The sequence below is a fragment of the Blennius ocellaris genome (assembly GCF_963422515.1).
Source record: "Blennius ocellaris genome assembly, chromosome: 14".
In the NCBI taxonomy this organism is placed as follows: Eukaryota; Metazoa; Chordata; class Actinopteri; order Blenniiformes; family Blenniidae; genus Blennius; species Blennius ocellaris.
In genome coordinates, this window is record NC_137663.1 from 26,743,626 (window position 1) to 26,766,168 (window position 22,543).

At 48.1% G+C, this 22,543-nt stretch overlaps 1 protein-coding gene across 4 annotated transcripts in view; it reads left to right on the top strand.

The window, feature by feature from the left end:
• pknox2 (pbx/knotted 1 homeobox 2) overlaps positions 1-22,543 on the top strand; it is a 78,596-nt gene that overhangs the window by 47,068 nt on the left and 8,985 nt on the right. For 3 of the 4 annotated variants that reach the window (XM_080508314.1, XM_080508316.1, XM_080508315.1), the window contains 5 exons: positions 1,762-1,868; positions 3,089-3,225; positions 15,215-15,386; positions 21,642-21,827; positions 21,991-22,126. In XM_080508314.1, coding sequence (XP_080364440.1) covers positions 1,785-1,868; positions 3,089-3,225; positions 15,215-15,386; positions 21,642-21,827; positions 21,991-22,126 — 715 coding nt within the window. In that variant the 5' untranslated portion in view covers positions 1,762-1,784. The remainder of the gene's footprint in view (positions 1-1,761; positions 1,869-3,088; positions 3,226-15,214; positions 15,387-21,641; positions 21,828-21,990; positions 22,127-22,543) is intronic. The other variant, XM_080508317.1, reaches the window with a different exon arrangement.

Here is a 22,543-nt window from a genome sequence, read left to right on the forward strand (position 1 = left end):
CGCTCATGTAGTACCTCACGCTCATGAAGCGCCGCCGCACGCTCATGTAGCGCCGCCTCACGCTCATGTAGCGCCGCCTCACGCTCATGTAGCGCCGCTACATGCTCATGTAGCGCCACCGCACGCTCATGTAGCGCCCCAGGCTCATGTAGCGCTGCGATATACTCATGTAGCACCGCCGCGCGCTCATGTAGCGCCTCACGCTCATGTAGCGCCGCCGCGCGCTCATGTAGCATCGCACGCTCATGTCGCGCCTCACGCTACATGAGCTAGCATGTAGCGTGCTAGCTCTGCCTTCTTGTTTCCATCACGTCGACATGTTTGACTCATTTAAATGTTAAAATAATAAACATTTCCAATAAAATCATTCATACTTGAAAAATTCAGTTTGCATTTTCCCCAATGACTATATATTTTACATAAAACCGTGTTTCCAGGCGACCGAACTGCTTCTTTCCAGGAAGTTCTGTTCTTAACTCAAATAATCTGTTTTTGTTTTGCGCTAAACTCAAACTTTCCTGTGATGAAACGTCGTTTAATTTCTGCTGCCGCTCTATAAAATCCACATGTCGGATCGTTTTATTTCCAATAAGTCCAGTCCCGTGTCACACACACACACACACACACACACACACACACACACACACACACACACACCCAGCAGATGAAGTTCTGGGCGTCGAGCCTTTTAATCTCGTTTTTCTCTTTTAAACATTGTAGAAGAAGAACATGTCGTCCAGCTTCACTCCGTCATCTGAGTGAACGAGTGAGAGTTCCTGTCGCTTGTCAGTGAAAATTACCCAGAATGCCCTGGCGCTGCTTCGTGTGTGTGTCTGTCGCTCGGCGTGGTGAAGAAGTGAAGTGAAGCACCGTTAGCGCCCCGGCTCGATTTCCACGTTTATTTCCCCGTGGCGCCGGCGGTGATGTTTTGAGGTTTTGGCGGGATGTTCCGTCTCGGTAGCTCATGATGAAACGCTGCAGGCCGTGACGCCGCCGCCGCCGCCGCCGCCGCCCCCGTAAGGCTTCGCCGTCGGTTTGACGACGCGAATCCTGAACGGCGGCAAACGTGACCAAACCTTTCAGGACGTTTCCTGTGACATTCATACGTTCATCAAAGCAGCTCCCCGCCGCCACATTAGCAGCTCCTGTCATGGCGACGCACTGAGGTTACCTGCGGGGGGGGAGGGGGGGGCGGGTGGGGGTCCAGCTGTGCTCGCCTATAGGAGCCTAACGCTGTGTGTGTGTGTGTGTGTGTGTGTGTGTGTGTGTGTGTGTGTGTGTGTGTGTGTGTGTGTGTGTGTGTGTGTGTGTGTGTGTGTGTGTGTGTGTGTGTGTGTGTGTGAAGCACTGCTGCACCAATTAGCCCCCTCACCAGGGGAGAGGGGGGGGGGCACGACGCTTACAGACGGAGTTCCACAGGGTATGGCCCTCAGCCCTGCGGGGTTCCGTCCAATAGCAATTAGCCCGGCAACTCGAGCCCTAATGAGCCGCCCTGATTGGCTCGCTGACGGCGCCGCGGCGACCAGGGTGACTCCAGCGCCGCCGCCGCCGCCGTAATTAGTAAACAAGCAGAGCGGCTGCAATCGGCGTCGTCGTGGACCCGCCGCTACCTGAAGTGTCGTTTCCACCACAGCGCCCCCCGGTGGCCCGGAATAGAATCAACACTGGATTTCACGTCCCTCGCTCTCTCTCTCTCTCTCTCTCTCTCTCTCTCTCTCTCTGTCTCTTCGGTTTCCCGGCCTCGCTCCACCGCCGCCTCAGTCTCCATGTGACGGCGTCCCACGATGCAACATGTGTCCCCGGAGCCTGCAGTGACCATGATGGCCACCCAGAGCGTTCCTCCGCCATCGTACCAGGAGAGCCAACAGGTGAGGACCAGAACCCCCTCAGGCCCCCGACCAGACCCGCTGGACCGTCCAGGGTCTGTTTTCGTTACGCGACACCAGCGTTCGGATTTTTTTTTTCGGAAACAAACATGGCCGCCGTCGTGGTTTGACTCTGTCGTCCAGGTTTTTTACTAGAAAACGTTAAACGGAAATAGTTTTGTAATTTACTTTACAAATGTAGGGGGGGTGTTTTCATGTGTTCACCCTCATGCCAGCGACTGCTCAGAAATGTCATCGCTCTTGTAATTTGACACCAGCCTCACTGCTTAATTAACTCACCTGTTGGACGAAGGACCTGCAGAGGTGAAGTGGAGCAGGGTCACACATCCACCCCCCCCCCACACACACACCGGAGGATTACTGCCGAGGGAGGGGCGCGTCCCGAGCTGCAATATGCAAATGAGAGCTAGTTAAGTGTGAAGAAGCTAATTTATTTTCCATTTGGTGTCGGGATTAAGACTAGGAGCTTCCTCTCTCAGCCCCCCCCCCCACTCCAAAATAATGAAAAGGGGGAGGTGGGGGGGGGGGGTAAAAGGGGGCGAGGATGGAGAGGACAGCACAGATCTACTGAGCAGAGCAGAATCACATGTTTCTGCTCATATTCATGATCGATGAAACATCAAATCCAAGACTTTTTCTCCAGACGCGTCTCGAGGATTTCTGTGACGTCCATCTTCTCCAGCTGATCAGAAATATATATATATATATATATATATATAATCATTATATTCACAGTGCTAGGCTCCGCCCACCAGGCGTCGCTCACCTGTCAGCTGATGTCGGGTTAGAGTGTGAAAACGCTGTGACGAAGACACGAGGACGTATTTTGTATGTTATGTTTGTTTTCGTATGGGAGGTGATGACAAACACACACACACACACACACACACACACGCACACACACGCACACACACGCACACACACACACACTGGAGGGTTCCCTGTAGCAGCTTTCTGTGGTCATTCAGTGACATCTAGTGGTCACAGATGGTATAGTGATATAAGTCCCTTCTTGGGAAAGTTGCTTACGGTTTAAAAGTTACGATATCCTGGACTCTTTTATTTCTTTTGCACTTTTGAGTTTAAAATTTCTATTTACACACACACACACACACACACACACACACACACACACACACACACACACACACACACACACACACACACACACACACTGAGTGTGTTGCTCTGTGTGTCTCCAGATGACGGGCACCAGCCAGCAGAACACCAAGACCCCACAGGTCCACATCCCAGCAGCCTCGGCGGCGGGGAACACCTCCGTCAGCGTGACCCTTGACCCCCAGGCCCAGCTGGAATCTGACAAGAGGGCAGTTTACAGGTTGGTCACCCCCCCCCCCCCCCCCCCCACCATACACACACACACCCACACACTCACACACCCCCACCCGAGCTAAATGGCGCCGGAAGGCAGCAGCTTGTGTTTAATCTCGCTCTGTCCGCCGCCGCGGCGTCTGATTCGCCGCCGCAGCGGCCGTTCGTCTGGCCGCCGTCTCGCCGCCGTTCATTCTGTGTCAGCTGACCCTTAAAACGCCGTTTATTTCTCTTTCACGCCAACAGTCACTTTCAAAGGTAAGCCCCTCCTCCGAGGGCCCAGAGCCTCACCTGGCAGGCACGTCGGGGCTAACGACTGTGTGTGCGTGCGTGTGCGTGTGCGTGTGCGTGTGCGTGTGCGTGTGTGTGTGTGTGTGTGTGCCAGGAGGTCACATGACTGTCACTGTCAGTCTGGAGAATTTTACATCTGAAGGAAGCATCTTCGAATTATTTAGAAAATATATAAAAAATACTTTGTTTCCTTTTTCTCTCCCCCATCATGTTTTCTTTTTTAACCCCCCCACCCACCTCCCCAATCACACACACACACACACACACACACACACACACACACACACACACACACACACACACACACACACACACACACACACACAATGAGCTTGTATTATCTATTAATGAAGGGAATTATTCAAAGTGTATAAGAGACATTTTAAATCACATTTTCTGGTGGATTCAGCACAACAGTTTGACTGGGGGGGGGGGGGTTGAATGGGACAAGGGGGGGTTGGGGGGGTGTTGATTGAGTCGGGGGCAGACTGGGTTGGGAACGGGGGCAGATTAACGGGGGGGGGGGGGGGTTCTCCACCCTCCACCCTCCCCCAGGTGTGTCTGTGAGTTAGACGTGTGGGTCGGTACTGTACCTCCACTCTTCTACTGAGAATACATTAATGCTAATGACGCTAGCGCCGGCTGCGTTAATTAATGTAAAACAGTTGCTGACATGCAGGAGGGGGAGGTGGGGAGGGGGAGGGGGGCACGCACACGTGCATGTGCACGTGCACTAACAATCCAGCAGTTAGCATGAAGCTGCAGCGGCTAGCTCAGTTCAGTTATGGGGGAGGGGCGTGTGGTGGTGGTGATTGGGGGGGGGGAAGTCAGAACAGCCACCCCAGCGTGACGCATTGGGACCTCCGCAGCACGGCGGAGGCATCATCAGGGAGGGGCTGCTGCAGAACGGGGGGGGGGGGGCTCACACGGACCCGGACTTTCTCCAGACCGAAACCAATAGAAAAAAAACCCATCTGGACCAGAACCTTGTAGACCTCCAGAACCCGTTGAGCACGATCACACGACGCTCAGCATTCAGCAGGTTGTTAATGCTGACGACGTAAACCGCGCCTCGTCGACGGGTCCGACAAGCGGCTAGATCCGGGTTCAGCTTGGTTTCCAGCAGCGCGGCGAGTTTTTCCCGCCAGGAAGCCGCGAAGCGAAGCCGCGAGGCAGCTGAGGGCTTTGAACCGGGACTGAAAAGCGTCGGCAGTCGGCGGCTCACACTTCGTCTTTTAATTATTTTGCTCAGGAAGTCTGTGGCTTTATTGTTTCTCCCCACTAATTGCAGGAATGCAGCTTTACGAGGAGACGTGTGTTTCCTCTCCGCCGCGCGCTCTCGCCGCCGCCGACTCTCTTATTAGCGGCGGAGCGAACGTGTGATCGGGTAATTAGCCTAATGAGTTGTGGCATTTACCATAAAGATCCTTCTGGCTTCTCTGCGTCTTATTAAACATCCAGCCAAGGCTTTTGTTTTTCGCTGGTTTTAAAGTTGTGGATGCGACAGTCGAATCGCAGAGGGAAGCTGACGGAGGCTGACGGAGGCTGATGGAGGCTGACTCGCCTCCGAGAGGGAAATCAGTGTTTAATTGAAAGAGACAACAGAATAAAGCAGAAACGTCCTCCTGTGAGTCGGGAGGAGTTGATTGCATCCTAGCTGATAGCATCCGAGCTGATTGTGTCCTGATAGCATCCTAGCTGATAGCATGCTCGCTGATAGCATCCTCGCTGATAGCATCCTAGCTGATAGCATGCTAGCTGATAGCATCCTGATAGCATCTTGATAGCGTCCTAGCTGATAGCGTCCTGATAGCATCCTGATAGCGTCCGAGCTGATAGCATCCTGATAGCGTCCTGATAGCGTCCTGATGGCGTCCTGACGGCGTCCTGACGGCGTCCTGACGGCGTCCTGACGGCGTCCTGATAGCGTCCTGATAGCATCCTAGCTGATAGCATCCTGATAGCATCTTGATAGCGTCCTAGCTGATAGCGTCCTGATAGCATCCTGATAGCGTCCGAGCTGATAGCGTCCTGATAGCATCCTGATAGCGTCCTGATAGCATCCTGATAGCGTCCTGACGGCGTCCTGACGGCGTCCTGACGGCGTCCTGACGGCGTCCTGATAGCATCCTGATAGCGTCCTGATAGCGTCCTAGCTGATAGCGTCCTGATAGTGTCCTAGCTGATAGCATCCTGATGGCGTCCTGATAGCGTCCTAGCTGATGGCGTCCTGATGGCGTCCTGATGGCGTCCTCGCTGACAGGTGAGGTTCTGGATGCTTTGTGTTCCTTCACGCAGACGGTTTGCTCGGAGTTCTTATCGCCCGTTCCTCTGCTTCTCTTCGTGAGTTTCGTCGCTGCGACACGAGAAAGAAGATCTTCTTTTTCTTCAGTTTGTTTCTTCACTCGGGCAACTTAGCAATCCGTGTTCTCTTCTCTTGGCCTCCAGCAAACACACTGCAGAACATTTGCTCTTCACAGCTGTGCAGCCGTCCCCTCTGGAAACTCCGGCAACGTCCCGGCGAGTGTTTCTGCGGCGACAATCCAAACAGCTTTTCCTCGCGGGCGCCTGTCGCTCACTCGCTTTACGAGCTCTTCACCTCCTCCGGTCTGACGGTTTGTTCCGCGGTTCCACGCGGCAGCGCCACACATCAGGGGCGTCGCCACGCCTCCAAATCAAGCCTCCTGTCAAAACCCCGCGTCTCGTCTTCCACCTTCCCGCGGCTCGTCTGCCTCAAACGTCTGGATTCCAGCGACGATCGCTCAGGTTTAGGAGCAAAACCTTCCTGCGGGAGTGACGGGACGAGACGAGACGATCTGATGAAACATCTGTTCGGGGAGCAGGATGGTGGAGATTTCTCGGGTTTTATGTCGCACGGTGCGTCGTCGCCGTGCCGAAAGGAGTCGTGGAGAGTTTAGTGGATTTACAGACTTTACGCACTCATGGATCCTGCTTTGGTTAGTCTTTGTTAGAAAGTAAGAAAATCACTGATTTAAAGGGTGACGTTCATTACAAATGGGGTTTATTTGAGATGTTTACAGTCGCAAATATCGACGAGTCGACGTCTCGTTCCAGGTGGTCAAAAGACGAAATTATGTGTTTGAAAGAATTCAGGTAGGAGATCAAAGTCGTCTTCAAAGAGATTCAGCTGAGGTCCGAAAAAACCCAGGTAGAATTCAAAAGTCTGTTTTTCTAGCTGAAAGAGTCAAACGATTCAGGAAGACGTAGATCTGGGAACTCAGTGATGTTACCATAGAGCTATACCATGTAGATCTAGACGGCGCCGGTGAACTCTGACCTCCTGTGGCAAAACAACAAATCGCTTTTCAAAGGGTTCAAATGTCACATTTCAGATGAATAATAGTCAGTTAAAACCTTCCTGTGAACCCATGATGACGTTTTATGTTTTTACTGAAAACGAGACATTCAAAACGTTCAAATTCTTAAAAACGCCATAAGCGTCACTATTCCAGGTTATTGCGGCGCTCTTCCCCGAGAACAAAGTACCTGTATAAATACTAACTGAGATACACATTGTCTAGTATCTGACAATGTATTCCACAAAAAATTTTAATTATATCGTGTAACAACTCACAATTTTAGAGCATTTGAAGGTTAAAAGTTAAAATTTGAAAGTAGTGGGTTCACTGAAATGCAAAACTGGCCAATGTGAAGTGTGGAAGAAGAATTAGTTGAATATAAAAATGTTGAACAAATGTAATGTATGATGAGATACTGATACTAAACTGATGAGATAAGATGTTAATATGGTGATTTTTTTTTTTTTTTTATAAATTACTCAATATATTAAAAAAAAGATTTAAAAAAATGAATAAAAACACACACACACACACACACACACAGCCTGGGGATGGGGGGTTGGGGACTCAGCAGGGCTCCATCACAAACTGGTTCTGATGTTTGGTTGGAGGGTGGGGGTGGAGGAGGGGTGGTGTGTGTGTGGGGGGGGGGGGGTTACATATGGGGGGGTTGATTAGAATGCCAAACAGTGGAAAGCAGAGCGACGTGCCTCCACCCTGATTCTTCAAGAGCCTCGACATCGACGCTGCGTCAGCGACAACAGCCTAGAAGGTTCCAGAACCCGACCGCCCCTACGGTACCCGACCGCCCCTACGGTACCCAACTGCCCCTACGGTACGTACAGCGCAGGGCGTAGCGCCTCCCTACGCCCTGCGCTGTACGTACTCCGTGTACCGCAGACGGAGCCGCTGTTCATGAGTATCGGTCACCGTGATCAGATTTCGGGTTAGTGTGTGAACCTGAAACCCTTTTAGCACGTAGCATCGCGCTACATCGAGTTACGTGCTGAGTTACACTAAGGAGGGTAGCTTCACACCGTGATCCCCGTCTGCCAGAAACGTAGAACGTAGAGCGCCGTGGGATTCGGGGGAATTGTGAGGAAGGTTGTTCACGTCCTGTCAAGGATTTCTACGGATGGAATGCGGACGTTTGAAGCACGTTTCTGCCCCAAAGGGCCGCCAGAAGTGAAGGTCCTCACTGTATCCTGAGACTTCAGCTGGGTGTGTACGTACCTTTGGATTATTTTTTCAGTAGTGTAACTTCTAGAACTTGTAGCGTCTTAGCTGAAAGCGTCCAAGCTGACAGCATCCGAGCTGATTGTGTCCTGATAGCATGCTAGCTGACAGCGTCCTCGCTGATAGCATCCTCGCTGATAGCATCCTGATAGCATCCTGATAGCGTCCTCACTGATAGCATCCTAGCTGACAGCATCCTAGCTAATAGCGTCCTAGCTGATAGCGTCCTGACAGCGTTCTAGCTGATGGCATCCTAGCTGATAGTATCCTAGCTGATAGCATCCTAGCTGATAGCGTCCTTGTTTACAGCGTCCCAGCTGGTGGCATGCTAGCTGATAGCATCCTAGCTGATAGCGTCCTAGCTGGTGGCATGCTAGCTGATAGCGTCCTGATAGCATCCTAGCTAATAGCGTCCTGACAGGATGGAATGTGGAGGTTTGAAGCACGTTTCTGCCCCAAAGGGCCGCCAGAAGCGAAGCTCCTCACTGTATCCTGAGACTTCAGCTGGGTGTGTCCATACCTCTGGATTACTTTTTTCAGTAGTGTAACTTGCAGAAGGTGTTCTGTGGTCGATTGGTCAGACTGGATTGAAACTGGCCTACCGGCCCGGCTCCTCCCAGACGGCGGCGCCGAGGCAGACCGGAGTAGAATGCTACGCCTCAGGCGGGAAGACAGAACAGGAGCCGTCTCTACTGGATGTGAATATCGCTCATACCCTACCCCCCCCCACCTTATCCCCCCCACCCCCCCACCTCGTCCTTCACCTCCTCCATGTCTCAGCCGTGGCTCCCGTTGGCCCCCAATTCTCCGGCTGGGCTGTTTGTCCTGGGTGACCCGGCATGGTACAGCACTGGAGGGTGGAGCTGATGGTGTGGGGGGGGGTTGGGTGTGGGGGGGGGGGGGGGGGTGTTGCTGACTCCACTCACTGGTCGTCCTGTAAATCGTTCTTTTATGGCCCCTGTAATGATCCCCCAGCCGGCAATCTCCACTCCGTCGCACTGCAGATACCAACCTGCCGCTCCTGGCAGTCCACACACACACACACACACACACACACACACACACACACACACACACACACACACACGCAGCTATGTTCACGTTCATAAAACTCGTGCCTTTTCACACCCCATCTCCCCTAATCCTGACTTCCTGTGTAAAGGTCATAGAAAGCTCCGGAGGGTGGAGTTCTTTCTCCGCTCCCAGTGAGCCGGGTCCAACTGCAACCGCCGGTCCACCGTCCCCCGTCCACCGTCCACCGTCGTCTCCTGCAAACCCAGACTGTCTACATGGGTTCTTCTAACCTGCCCGACAAAAAGACCCCAAATCCTCAACGTGTAGAATATAAAACCTCAGTTTGTCCTCAACATGTAGAATATAAAACCTCAGTTTGTCCTCAACATGTAGAATATAAAACCTCAGTTTGTCCTCATCATGTAGAATATAAAACCTCAGTTTGTCCTCAACATGTAGAATATAAAACCTCAGTTTGTCCTCAACATGTAGAATAAAAAACCTCAGTTTGTCCTCAACATATAAAACAAAATATATACAAACTCAATAAGTCACTAAACTGTCTCGTCCTGCTGTCTGTCCTTCTCTCCGTCTGTCCTCAGGTTTATTTGTCCATCCGAACCTGGACGTTGCAGATTTAAAGCGTCTGCCTGATTTTTAAGTGAAGCACTTTTGCCTTAATGGCTCCTCGCAGCCTCTTCCTGAAATGTTTTCCACAAACCAGCAAATGAATTTCGGCGGCGAGCGAGGGGAAATTAAATGCAAATATAATATATGAAATGCAAATGGCTCCACATCAAGGTTTTTTTTTTTCCTCCGGAGCTGACCAGATCCGATCCCCGTGTACACGCTGTGTTTTAGATTTCACAGCCTCCATTTAATGTACTGTTTCTGAATGTTAATTAGTGTGCGTCGTTAAAGCAGACACGCTTTACTGTTTCCTCTTTTAGTGCGGCGGCTGAGCGAACTCCGCTCTGCGGAGCCGTATTGTTTCTCTTAAAAGCTGTGAACGTGAAGAATGTGACTCCAGGGATTGGTTTTGTGCCGAGTCCTTCCAGCGGAGCGCTTTATTAGGAACGCCACGCTCACGTGGGCCAGAAGCAGCGTGGAGCTGTGGATTCCTCACCGTCTTTTTCTGCTCCACCTTTCTTCTTAGAACATTATCTTCTCGATGTTCTGATATACTTCACTCATGTCTCGGCAGTCGCCCAGAACATTACGACCCTGTGGCCACGCTTTCTGTAATAATGGTGCGTTATGGAATGATGTCGATATTTTCAACTCACTATGTCATAACATATACATTTTCAAATCATTGTGTAATAATGTATACATTTCCGATGCATTATGGAATAATGTATACATTTTCAAATCATTATGTAACAATGTATGCATTTTCAATGCATCATGTAATAATATATACATTTTCAACTCGTGTAATAATGTATACATTTTCAAATCATTATGTAACAATGTATGCATTTTCAATGCATCATGTAATAATATATACATTTTCAACTCATGTTATAATGTATACATTTTCAATTCATTGTGTAATAATGTATGCATTTCCGATGCATTATGGAATAATGTATACATTTTCAAATCATTATGTAACAATGTATGCATTTTCAATGCATCATGTAATAATATATACATTTTCAACTCGTGTAATAATGTATACATTTCCCAACTCATTGTGTAATAATGTACACATTTTCAACTCATTGTGTAATAATGTATACATTTTCAACTCATTGTGTAATGATATATACATTTTCAACTCATTGTGTAATAATGTACACATTTTCAACTCATTGTGTACTAATATATACATTGTCAACTCATTGTATAATAATGTACACATTTCCAATGCATTATGTAACAATGTATACATTTTCAAATCATTGTGTAACAATGTATACATTTCCCAACTCATTATGTAATAATGTTGCATTCTGTAATAATCTGCCACATTTTGTAATAACGTTTTACATAATGCAACAATTATTACAAAAATACTTTTTTTTTTTAAAGAAAATATAATAATTTGGTGCATTATGTAATAGATTTGACCCTTTATAGATATACATATTTGAAAATCCGAAAAAAAATTCTGATTCAGTTGGACTAGAATTATACGACAGTCTTTGTCAACAGAGCGACAGTAGAATTCTCTAAATCCTGTTTAACATCATAGATCACCCGCTATTGTGGCTGGTAGGTTTATAAAGTCACAGTATTTCCACCAGGAATTCTTTTTTTTTTTTTGAAGGAATAAAACCAGATTGTAAATGAAACCAGATTGTAAATGAAACCAGATTGTACGTCCCACTGAGTGCATTTCATCATTCAACCCGCATTTTATACGGAACAAGTTATTAAAAAATGTGTTCAAAAATGTTATTACAAATTGCAGCGTTATTACATAATAAGGTGAAAATATATGACATAATGTTGTGCTGCAGAGCCTGTAACCACCACATGTGTGAACATGAGATTTATTATCTTCTATTTACGATCCTTCGTGGCTCAACGAAGCACTGAAGCATTTCTACGTGAAAAACATTGACGTCTTTGTATTTTATTTGCACACGACACCCAGTCTGCAACATGGGGCTCTTCAGCCGGTAGGGTTACATGCGTACTACACTCATTTTAAAAAATTATCTAATCTGTAGCGTAAAAGCAGGAAAATATAACAGCCAGAACAGCTGGAGCTTCTTAAAAAAAAAAAAAAAAAAAAAAAGAGGATAAAATATATATATATAATATATATATATATTATATATATATATATTATATATAGAGAGAGATAATAACAGATAAAGTAAAAATGGTTAAACACAATTAAACTGTCCTGTACGTAGTTTTTATTCAGGAAAACAAAAAGATAAGTGATAAAAGAAAAAGAAAAAAGAAAGGAAAGGCTGAAAGAAAAATGAAGAATAATGACAAAAAGAAGAGAAGAAAAAAAAGGCAAATAATAATAATCATTTATGTATTTATTTGTATTTATATTGATCTCCATTAGCTGTACGAGTGCAGCTTCTCTTCCTGGAGTCAAAATAAGATTTTTTTTTTAATAAGATCGGTATTGCTGGTACTGGTACTGGTACTGGTATACACCAGCAACATCAGGCCTCTTAATGTCTGTTATTGTCTCAGAATGTCTCTTATTGTCTCAGAACGTCTCTTATTGTCTCAGAACGTCTCTTATTGTCTCAGACCGTCTCTTATTGTCTCAGACCGTCTCTTATTGTCTCAGAACGTCTCTTATTGTCTCAGAATGTCTCTTAGTGTCTCAGAATGCCTCTTGTTGTCTCAGACCGTCTCTTATTGTCTCAGAATGTCTCTTATTGTGTCAGAATGTCTCTTATTGTGTCAGAATGTCTCTTATTGTCTCAGAACGTCTCTATTGTCTCAGAATGTCTCTTATTGTCTCAGAATGTCTCTTAGTGTCTCAGAACATCTCTTATTGTCTCAGAACGTCTCTTATTGTCTCAGAATGTCTCTTATTGTCTCAGAACGTCTCTTATTGTCTCAGAACGTCTCTTATTGTCTCAGAATGTCTCTTATTGTCTCAGAACGTCTCTTATTGTCTCAGAATGTCTCTTATTGTCTCAGACCGTCTCTTATTGTCTCAGAATGTCTCTTATTATCTCAGAATGTCTCTTATTGTGTCAGAATGTCTCTTATTGTCTCAGAAAGTCTCTCATTGTCTCAGAAAGTCTCTCATTGTCTCAGAAAGTCTCTCATTGTCTCAGAACGTCTCTCATTGTCTCAGACGTCTCTTATTGTCTCAGACGTCTCTTATTGTCTCAGAACGTCTCTTAGTGTCTCAGAACGTCTCTTATTGTCTCAGAATGTCTCTTATTGTCTCAGAACGTCTCTTATTGTCTCAGACCGTCTCTTCTTGTCTCAGAACGTCTCTTATTGTCTCAGAATGTCTCTTATTGTCTCAGAACGTCTCTTATTGTCTCAGAACGTCTCTTATTGTCTCAGAATGTCTCTTATTGTCTCAGAACGTCTCTTATTGTCTCAGAATGTCTCTTATTGTCTCAGACCGTCTCTTATTGTCTCAGAACGTCTCTTATTGTCTCAGAATGTCTCTTAGTGTCTCGGCTTCATGAAGGTGGTGGAAAGTTCTCCTCTCACCTTTTCGGCACCTTTAATTGATGCGGTACTTTTGTCTGTTGCTCTCCTCCTTTGTTTGGCGTGTGAAAGTGCTGTGTACTCTGCAGCTCTACCCACAATGCCCCTGGGCCCTCACCCTCCTCCCCGCCACAGCAGATGTCTGTGAACAGGCGCCTTGTTGGTGTTTCTGCGTTTCCACGGCGCCGCGACTGGCGAGCGCCGACTTGTTAGCTCTGAGCGTCGACACTCGTTCAGATCGCTGCGCCGCGGCACAATTCAAAAATGGTGGTGAATATCGAAGGAGATAAGTCAAGACGCCAACATGCAGGGTTGTTACACCCCCCCCACCCCAGGCAGAGCCCCCCCCCCCCCCCGCCACGTGACCCCCTGCTTAGTATTCCTGCCTCGTCTGGCTCGGGGAAGCGCCATTAAATTGGGATCAGGCAGATTAGAGTCTAATATAGACGACTATTAAAGGCTGCAAATGAGAGCCGAGGGTGAGAGCCCAGGCGGGGGCGCCGCCCACCTCCAACCAACCCCCCCCCCCCACACCCCTCACCCCCCGCTGTGGGGGGAATGATCACCTGAATGCCTCGGATGGAGACCGTCGCCACGTTGCTAAGGCTCCGTTTGAACCGTTTGAACCACAATGGAAAACGAGTGTTTCTGCAAAACTTTCCTCACTTTGATGCTTTGATGTTTCAACAACGCTTGGATCCACTGCAGCCGCCTTTTTTTTTTTTTTTTGTTTTAAACCGGCGCCCAATCTGGAACTTTTCTTTCACGGAATGCAACACCCAACAGACAAGGTGTCGTCGCTCGAAACGTCGTCGTTTAAACGAGGCGTGATCCTCGCTAATAGCACCGCTAACGATTCACGGCTTCTTACTAAGCAAGTAAATAAATGTCAACAACACTTTTCTACATTCAGGCTCTTCTAAAACATTGAAATGTTTGTGCTGCCGTGCAGATGAAAGGAAATGTCCTAAGCATGAATTAGAAGTAGAACGGAAGCGTAGCGATGTCTGGCCGGCTAGTTTCTGAAAGCTAATTCCTCAATTTCTTTGTTTCTGGATGAAAAAGCCGCCGGCCGCGGCTCCCAGGATCTCATGTGACTCACATTCCTGATAAAAAGGCCGACACTAACAATGTTGGCGCCGCCGCCGCCGGCGGACCGTGTCCGATCCACTTACTGATATGTTTTTTATTGCGGAGCTGCAGCGGCGGATGTTCAGCTCGTCCTTCCAGGAATGTCACGGAGCCGCCGCGCACGTAAAGCCGCTGTTACTGTACGTCTTGGATCCACCCGTCATCCAGACAACTGTTAACGCGTCGCCACGTCGGAACGTCTTGTCGCTAATTAAAACGTTTCCGGACCCCCGGGGGGTCTGGAGCAGAGCTGAATGTACGAGAGCGTAATGACTCGGTGTTTGTTCGAGGAGAGGTGGAGCTCCGCCGGTGGATCAACGTCTTCCTGTCACAGTCGCTCAACGCTTCATTTAATGTTTTGATGTTTGAGCTCAGACTCAGAATCGACGTCCAGCAAACCAGGTTCCTCAACAACAGTCAGTCAGTAACAGCAGAACAACATAATCAGCTTGAATGTCCAGAAATGACTTTTTGATTCTCTGACTTGTTTTGCTCGTCTCTCCGCTGCTGGCATTGTTCTCTGACTCATTGTTTGACTCGTTCTCTAACTCATTCTCTGACTCGTTATCTGACTTGTTGTTTGACTCGTTCTCTTACTTGTTTGACTTGTTGTTTGACTGGTTTGACTTGTTCTCTGACTCATTGTTTGACTCGTTCTCTGACTCATTGTTTGATTCATTCTCTAACTCATTCTCTGACTTGTTTGACTCGTTCTCTGAATCATCCTTTGACTCGTCCTCTGACTTGTTTGACTCGTTCTCTGATTCATCCTTTGACTCGTCCTCTAACGCGTCGTCTGACTCGTTCTCTGACTTGTTCTCTGACTTGTTTGACTCGTTCTCTCCGCAGACACCCGCTGTTCCCGCTGCTAGCCTTGCTGTTTGAGAAGTGTGAACAGGCCACGCAGGGATCCGAATGCATCACGTCGGCGAGCTTCGACGTCGACATCGAGAACTTTGTGCACCAGCAGGAGCGAGAACACAAACCGTTCTTCAGCGAGGACCCGGAGCTGGACAATCTGGTGAGTCAAGAAAACAGTCGTTTGGTCCTGTCTGGATTAGAGAAAACAGTCGTTTGGTCCTGTCTGGATTAGAGAAAACAGTCGTTTGGTCGTGTCTGGATTAGAGAAAACAATCGTTTGGTCGTGTCTGGATTAGAGAAAACAATCGTTTAGTCGTGTCTGGATTAGAGAAAACAATCGTTTGGTCCTGTCTGGATTAGAGAAAACAGTCGTTTGGTCCTGTCTGGATTAGAGAAAACAGTCGTTTGGTCCTGTCTGGATTAGAGAAAACAGTCGTTTGGTCCTGTCTGGATTAGAGAAAACAGTCGTTTAGTCGTGTCTGGATTAGAGAAAACAGTCGTTTAGTCGTGTCTGGATTAGAGAAAACAGTCGTTTGGTCCTGTCTGGATTAGAGAAAACAGTCGTTTAGTCGTGTCTGGATTAGAGAAAACAGTCGTTTAGTCGTGTCTGGATTAGAGAAAACAGTCGTTTAGTCGTGTCTGGATTAGAGAAAACAGTCGTTTAGTCGTGTCTGGATTAGAAAAAAACAGTCGTTTAGTCGTGTCTGGATTAGAGAAAACATTCGTTTGGTCCTGTCTGGATTAGAGAAAACAGTCGTTTGGTCGTGTCTGGATTAGAGAAAACAATCGTTTGGTCCTGTCTGGATTAGAGAAAACAGTCGTTTGGTCCTGTCTGGATTAGAGAAAACAGTCGTTTGGTCCTGTCTGGATTAGAGAAAACAGTCGTTTGGTCCTGTCTGGATTAGAGAAAACATTCGTTTGGTCGTGTCTGGATTAGAGAAAACAGTCGTTTGGTCGTGTCTGGATTAGAGAAAACAATCGTTTTGTCCTGTCTGGATTAGAGAAAACAATCGTTTTGTCCTGTCTGGATTAGAGAAAACAGTCGTTTGGTCGTGTCTGGATTAGAGAAAACAGTCGTTTAGTCGTGTCTGGATTAGAGAAAACAGTCGTTTGGTCGTGTCTGGATTAGAGAAAACAATCGTTTTGTCCTGTCTGGATTAGAGAAAACAGTCGTTTGGTCGTGTCTGGATTAGAGAAAACAATCGTTTAGTCGTGTCTGGATTAGAGAAAACAATCGTTTGGTCCTGTCTGGATTAGAGAAAACAGTCGTTTGGTCCTGTCTGGATTAGAGAAAACAGTCGTTTGGTCGTGTCTGGATTAGAGAAAACAGTCGTTTGGTCCTGTCTGGATTAGAGAAAACAGTCGTTTGGTCGTGTCTGGATTAGAGAAAACAGTCGTTTAGTCGTGTCTGGATTAGAGAAAACAGTCGTTTGGTCGTGTCTGGATTAGAGAAAAAACAATCGTTTTGTCCTGTCTGGATTAGAGAAAACAGTCGTTTGGTCGTGTCTGGATTAGAGAAAACAATCGTTTAGTCGTGTCTGGATTAGAGAAAACAATCGTTTGGTCCTGTCTGGATTAGAGAAAACAGTCGTTTGGTCCTGTCTGGATTAGAGAAAACAGTCGTTTGGTCGTGTCTGGATTAGAGAAAACAGTCGTTTGGTCCTGTCTGGATTAGAGAAAACAGTCGTTTGGTCGTGTCTGGATTAGAGAAAACAATCGTTTGGTCGTGTCTGGATTAGAGAAAACAGTCGTTTAGTCGTGTCTGGATTAGAGAAAACAGTCAACATGTTTTCAACAACTTTGAAACGGACTAAATGCAACATGAACGCAAACCGAACCACATAAAGGGCCGACCGCCCCCCTGTCCCCCCGTCCTCCCTGTCCACCCCGCCACCCGTCCTCCCCTCCCCCCTGTCCTCCCTGTCCCCCCGTCCTCCCCACCCCCCGTACTCCCCGTCCCCCCCTCATCCTCCACATCCTCCCTGTCCCCCGTCCCCCATCCTTCCAGTCCTCTCTGTCCCCCCGTCCTCCCGTCCTCGCCGCCCCCCCATCCTCCAAGTCCCCCCCGCCCCCGTCCTCCCCGTCCCCCTGTCCTCCCGTCCCCCCGCCCCGTCCTCCCCTGCCCCCATCCTCTCCTGCCCCCATCCTCTCCATCCCTCCGTCCTCCCCGTCCCCCCATCCTCCCTGTCCACCCCGCCACCCGTCCTCCCCTCCCCCCTGTCCTCCCTGTCCCCCCGTCCTCCCCACCCCGCGTACTCCCCGTCCCCCCCTCATCCTCCACATCCTCCCTGTCCCCCGTCCCCCATCCTTCCAGTCCTCCCCGTCCCCCCATCCCTCCGTCCTCCCGTCCTCGCCGCCCCCCCATCCTCCAAGTCCTCCCTGCCCCGTCCTCCCCTGCCCCCATCCCCTCCATCCCTCCGTCCTCCCCGTCCCCCTGTCCTCCCGTCCCCCCCGTCCCCCGTCCTCCCCGTCCGCCGCCACAACGAGCAGTGATCCCCGGTTTGGACGTGGAGGATGACGGTGGTCACTGACAAGAGAGGGGGAGGAGTCCAGGCCGGACAGAGACGGAGACTCCAGATGAAGAAAGGGGAGAAAAACGAAGTGTCCCCGGTGGTTACAGGACGGGGGGGACGGGGGGACGGCCGACCCCGCGGTGCTGAACAGCCCATTAACCTGCTTCTGTGTGCTTTATGAGGCGCCGGGGGGCAGACGGCCCTCCCTCGGGGCACTAACTCTTCTCCGGGGCAGTAACGTAGCGCCGGGCCGATCCGGCGCAGGAGGTTCCGGCCCTTTCATTAAGCCGCGGCACTTTAATTGATTGATCTCCTCCTTGGACCAGCACTTTCCTGACCGCAGGGTCGACCTTGGCTGCGACTTTGAGGGAGAGAAGCTGCAGCCAATGAGGGGAGACCGCCGCTGCTGGGCGGGTCACAACGCCACGCAGTTACACCGGCTGCTGTTAGGGGGCGCCGTCGCCTGGAACAAACACCGACCGGAGAGGAAGTGAAGGAGAATCGCGGCTCATTGATTGGTCCGGACCGAAAGAGCAAGTCCCGCCCCTTTCCGCCCGTGGTGGCTAGGCTAATTAGCCTTAAATTGGTCCGGACCGAAAGAGCAAGTCCCGCCCCTTTCCGCCTGTGGTGGCTAGGCTAATTAGCCTTAAATTGGTCCGGACCGAAAGAGCAAGTCCCGCCCCTTTCCGCCCGTGGTGGCTAGGCTAATTAGCCTTAAATGTGAACGTTGCCCTAAAAATAACTAAATAAGACAAAACAACTACAATAAATGGAAAACGAATAGATAATACTACAACTGCAAACATTCAGTGTGAATTCCTGAAAGCACTGCGTTCTGCCATAGACGTTGCAAACTGCTCTGCCAGGTGATTTACCTGCAACCAGCTGTTGCTTAGCAACAGTCCTCCAATGAAACCTTCAGTTTTAACTTCCTCTCTTCATGCTGCTGCTTTTATCCAGATGGTGTAAACATTAAGCAGTGTGAGGAGTTGCACTTGCACATTGTATATATATGTATATATATATATATATATATATATGTATATGTTTAAAGTAATTTATGTATGTGATTATGCAGATATTTAGATTATTTTTATTTATTTACCCAATATTTCTTTGTGTAGGTGCAAGAAGACACCAACTTAAAGTACATTTACAAAATAACATAATAAAATATATATTTTATTATATTTTATTTTATTTTGTAATATATTATTACAAAAATATTTTTTTTGCTTTATACGTATGTAATTTTATTGAATAATTTATGCTTAATTATCTGCTGAATAATTTATGCTTAAATAGTATAACAGGACTGTGTTCAGGAGAGGAGGGTGTTTATAAAGTTAATAAAGTGTGATTAAAAAAAAATGTATATAGTATTTTATATCAGTACCTTTTACTGTGTGTGTGTAAATGTCCTACATTCTTCTCATGTACGTTTAGACCTGCACTGAGTACATCTCACTTTCTACCCTGTGAGGATCTACACTGTGTGTATCAAGGATTTCTTTTCTTACTGGATTGTTTTATATTTTTATTTTTACTTATTCTGTTTTGTCTTATGTCTTTATCTTATGTTTTAATTTGATAATTTCTGCACCTTTTTACCTTGAGCTGTGGTAAGTTTGCGTTTCCCCCCCCGGGGAGGAATAAAGCTCTATTCTATTCTATTCTATTCTATATACACTCAGTAGGAGGTACAGTTAAAGTGCTGGTACTCGATAGTAGAGGTACAAAGTAAATACCAGAGGCTGTTGCTCCTCGGCTTGTTTTGCTGGCGAGTCTGAAGGTAAATAGATTGAAGTGTTGGATTGATTGACGGCGGTGAGAACAGGAAGTTCTGAGCCCTCCGTGTCTCCGCTGTCACTCTGACCCCGTGTTGTCAGTGTTTTGTTTGAGCGCCGCGGGAAACCAAACCTCTCCCGTTCGATGATCTCCGGAACGCCGCCGCCGCCGCCGCCGCTTTGTGTGTCGGAGGATGAAAGGATGGCCGCTCCCCTGCCCCCCCCCCCGCCAATCCATACGCATCTCTGGAACACTTGACGCTGAATGTCACTGCCGGATCGTCAATAGAGACGACCGCTGCGTCTCGCCTCGTCTTCGAAACTTCGTCTTTTCAGCCTGGTTCGGGGAAAACATCGGCGACGACCAGAGCCGGCCGGACTGCCTGGAAATAAATGTTGGCTGACGGACGGAGAAAACGTGGGAGGGGTTCTATTTTTAGTGCGTCCATCTGGTGGGGAGAATTAACACGTCGGTAAAGTGAAGTATTTCTAATACTCTGGGAGGTCTGAGACGTTCTTATATTACTGAAATAAGGGGAAGCCCCCCCCCCCCCCCCCCCCCCTAGTGGCGACCCTCGTTTTTTGGTGTATTTGTTTACTCACAGCGCCTCCTACAGGCCTGGCATGGGCACTACAGCATTTTGAGTTCAGAGTGACGTGTTTATTTAATAATTTTTTTCAGAAGAAACACAGTTTTGGCTCGTGTGGAGTAGAAGTAGTTTTTCTTTGTTCTTCAAGATTCTTATTTTAAAAACTCATTTAGCTTTTTTTTTTTTAGCTTTAGCGTCGCTGCAGATTCTCAGTCAATTAAGAACTCGGCGTTAAAAACAAAAGCGAATACGTTGTAATATTCTCCAGCGGCCGTGGCTGAAAGACGGAGAGACTGTCCATCAGTCCATCAGTCCAGCCCGTCCACCGTCTGTCCCCCCCCCCGTCGTCCCGCCTCGTATGGAAGCAGCCGATCGATGATGTCATCGGGTCGATGGACACTCAGTTTCCCCCCGAAGAGAAACACTGGAGTGGATCTTCTCGGTTCGGCGACTCCGGAGTCAAACAAGCTGCGTTTTACCTTCGACAACCTTTGGATTTAACGTCTCTGCCGCCGGGAAAGACTCACTGGGATCAATCCGCTCTGATGTAATTACAGCGGCTGCTGGTTTGGGGGCGCTGTCGCCCCCTCCCCCCCCCCAGAGAACTCCGACCAGAGGAGGGAGGGGGGGCGGAAGAAACGAGGTTCATCGATTGGTCCGGATGGAAAGCGGAAGTCCCGCCCCCTTTAGCCATCAAATGGAAATTAATAAAGCAAATGCGGAAGGCGAACGACGGAACAGTCGTCACGTAATTTACAAATAAAGTCGTTACGACGCACCAGTGGTGGAAGGAGGAACTGCAACAGCAACATAGAATCCACTTCTCCCAGATTTAGTCGTATTTTGTATTTTGAAGTTTTCTACACTGAAAAAAATAATTCTGTCATTTCCGCACACATAATTTTGTTAATGCGATTTAATCACGTCACCGATTCCCATCTCGTCATATTAAGTACACTGAATCGCATTTATTCATATTATCGGAAGTACATGTGTTAACAGCAAGAAACTCAACATACTGGTGTTAATCGAACATATTTCTGATTTGTAAGCTGGAAAACTGCAAGAGTTGATTTTTTTCGAGTGTAGAGAAGTGATTCCCTCCATTACAGAACGTCACGACTGCTCAGAAGAGAATCGTATCCGGCAACCGAGCTTAAACTGTTTGACTGTAAAGTAACTGGAGGTCGTTTTGCTTCACTTCAATGTATTTAAACTAAACTAACTGTACTTAAAACAGCAACGAGTGTATTTGACCTTTTTTTTTTATTTTCTTCTTTTTCTTTTTCCTGGGAAGTTTTGGGGCTAAAATAAAAAAAAAAAAAAAGTTGTTTAAACCCAAGAATAAAAAATGTAAACAAAAAAAAGAAGCCATTTTCTCAATAAACACTTTACTTTTGTCTTTGTCGATGTGCCGCAGAACAAAACCTAAATAAAAAGATTTTTTCGGTGTAACGCCTCGCGGGTTTAAAGCAGACTGCAGTGATTTACCTGCCCCCCCCCCCCCCTCCACCCCCCCCCCCAGATGGTGAAGGCCATCCAGGTGCTGCGGATCCACCTGCTGGAGCTGGAGAAGGTCAATGAGCTCTGCAAGGACTTCTGCAACCGCTACATCACCTGCCTCAAGACCAAGATGCACAGCGACAACCTGCTGCGCAACGACCTGGGGGGGCCCTACTCCCCCACGCACACCAGCCTCAGCATGCAGCAGGTCAGTCCCCCCCCCCCCCCCCCCTCCCTCCCTCCTCCCTCCTCCCTCCTCCCTCCTCCTCCCTCGACACCACCTGTCATTTACCAGACGATGCTGTGGGGGAGTTCAGAGCCCCCCCCCCCACCCGCCTCACCAGTGTCTCCCTCTGTGATCCCCCCCCCAGGAACTAATTCAGACCTCCTCTCCATCCATGACCTCTGTCTCCAGCTCTGTTAACCCTGCGGGGATTGTGGTGCCCGCCGGGGGGCTCCAACAGGGCAACGTCGCCATGACAACCATCAACTCCCAAGTGGTATCGGGTGAGCATCACGACACACACGGCGTGTTCAGGTGTTCAGAACATTCAGAACGCGCCCTGAATGGCGTTTGTTCAGATTTCAATCCAATTCGTCGACGGAGACGCTTTAATCTCGTGACGGGGCTTTAATCTGTGACTTCCTCTCTCTGTGGTTCTTCATAGTCTCGTTTATCATCGTCTTCATAGAGCGCCCCCTGGTGGTCGTGTTGAAGAAAACTACTTCTGTATGAATCTCAGGATGTCCCGAGATTAAGTAATCTGTGAGCAATAATCTGGTTTAGTTCGTCTCTCATCCCACTTTTATTGCGTAATGGATTATAATCTGATGAATCTGCTGAGCTGTTGAATTATCATTCAGTCTGTCAGAGGAGGAAGATGCCCTATAATCTGGATTAGAGGAGGAAGATGCTCTATAATC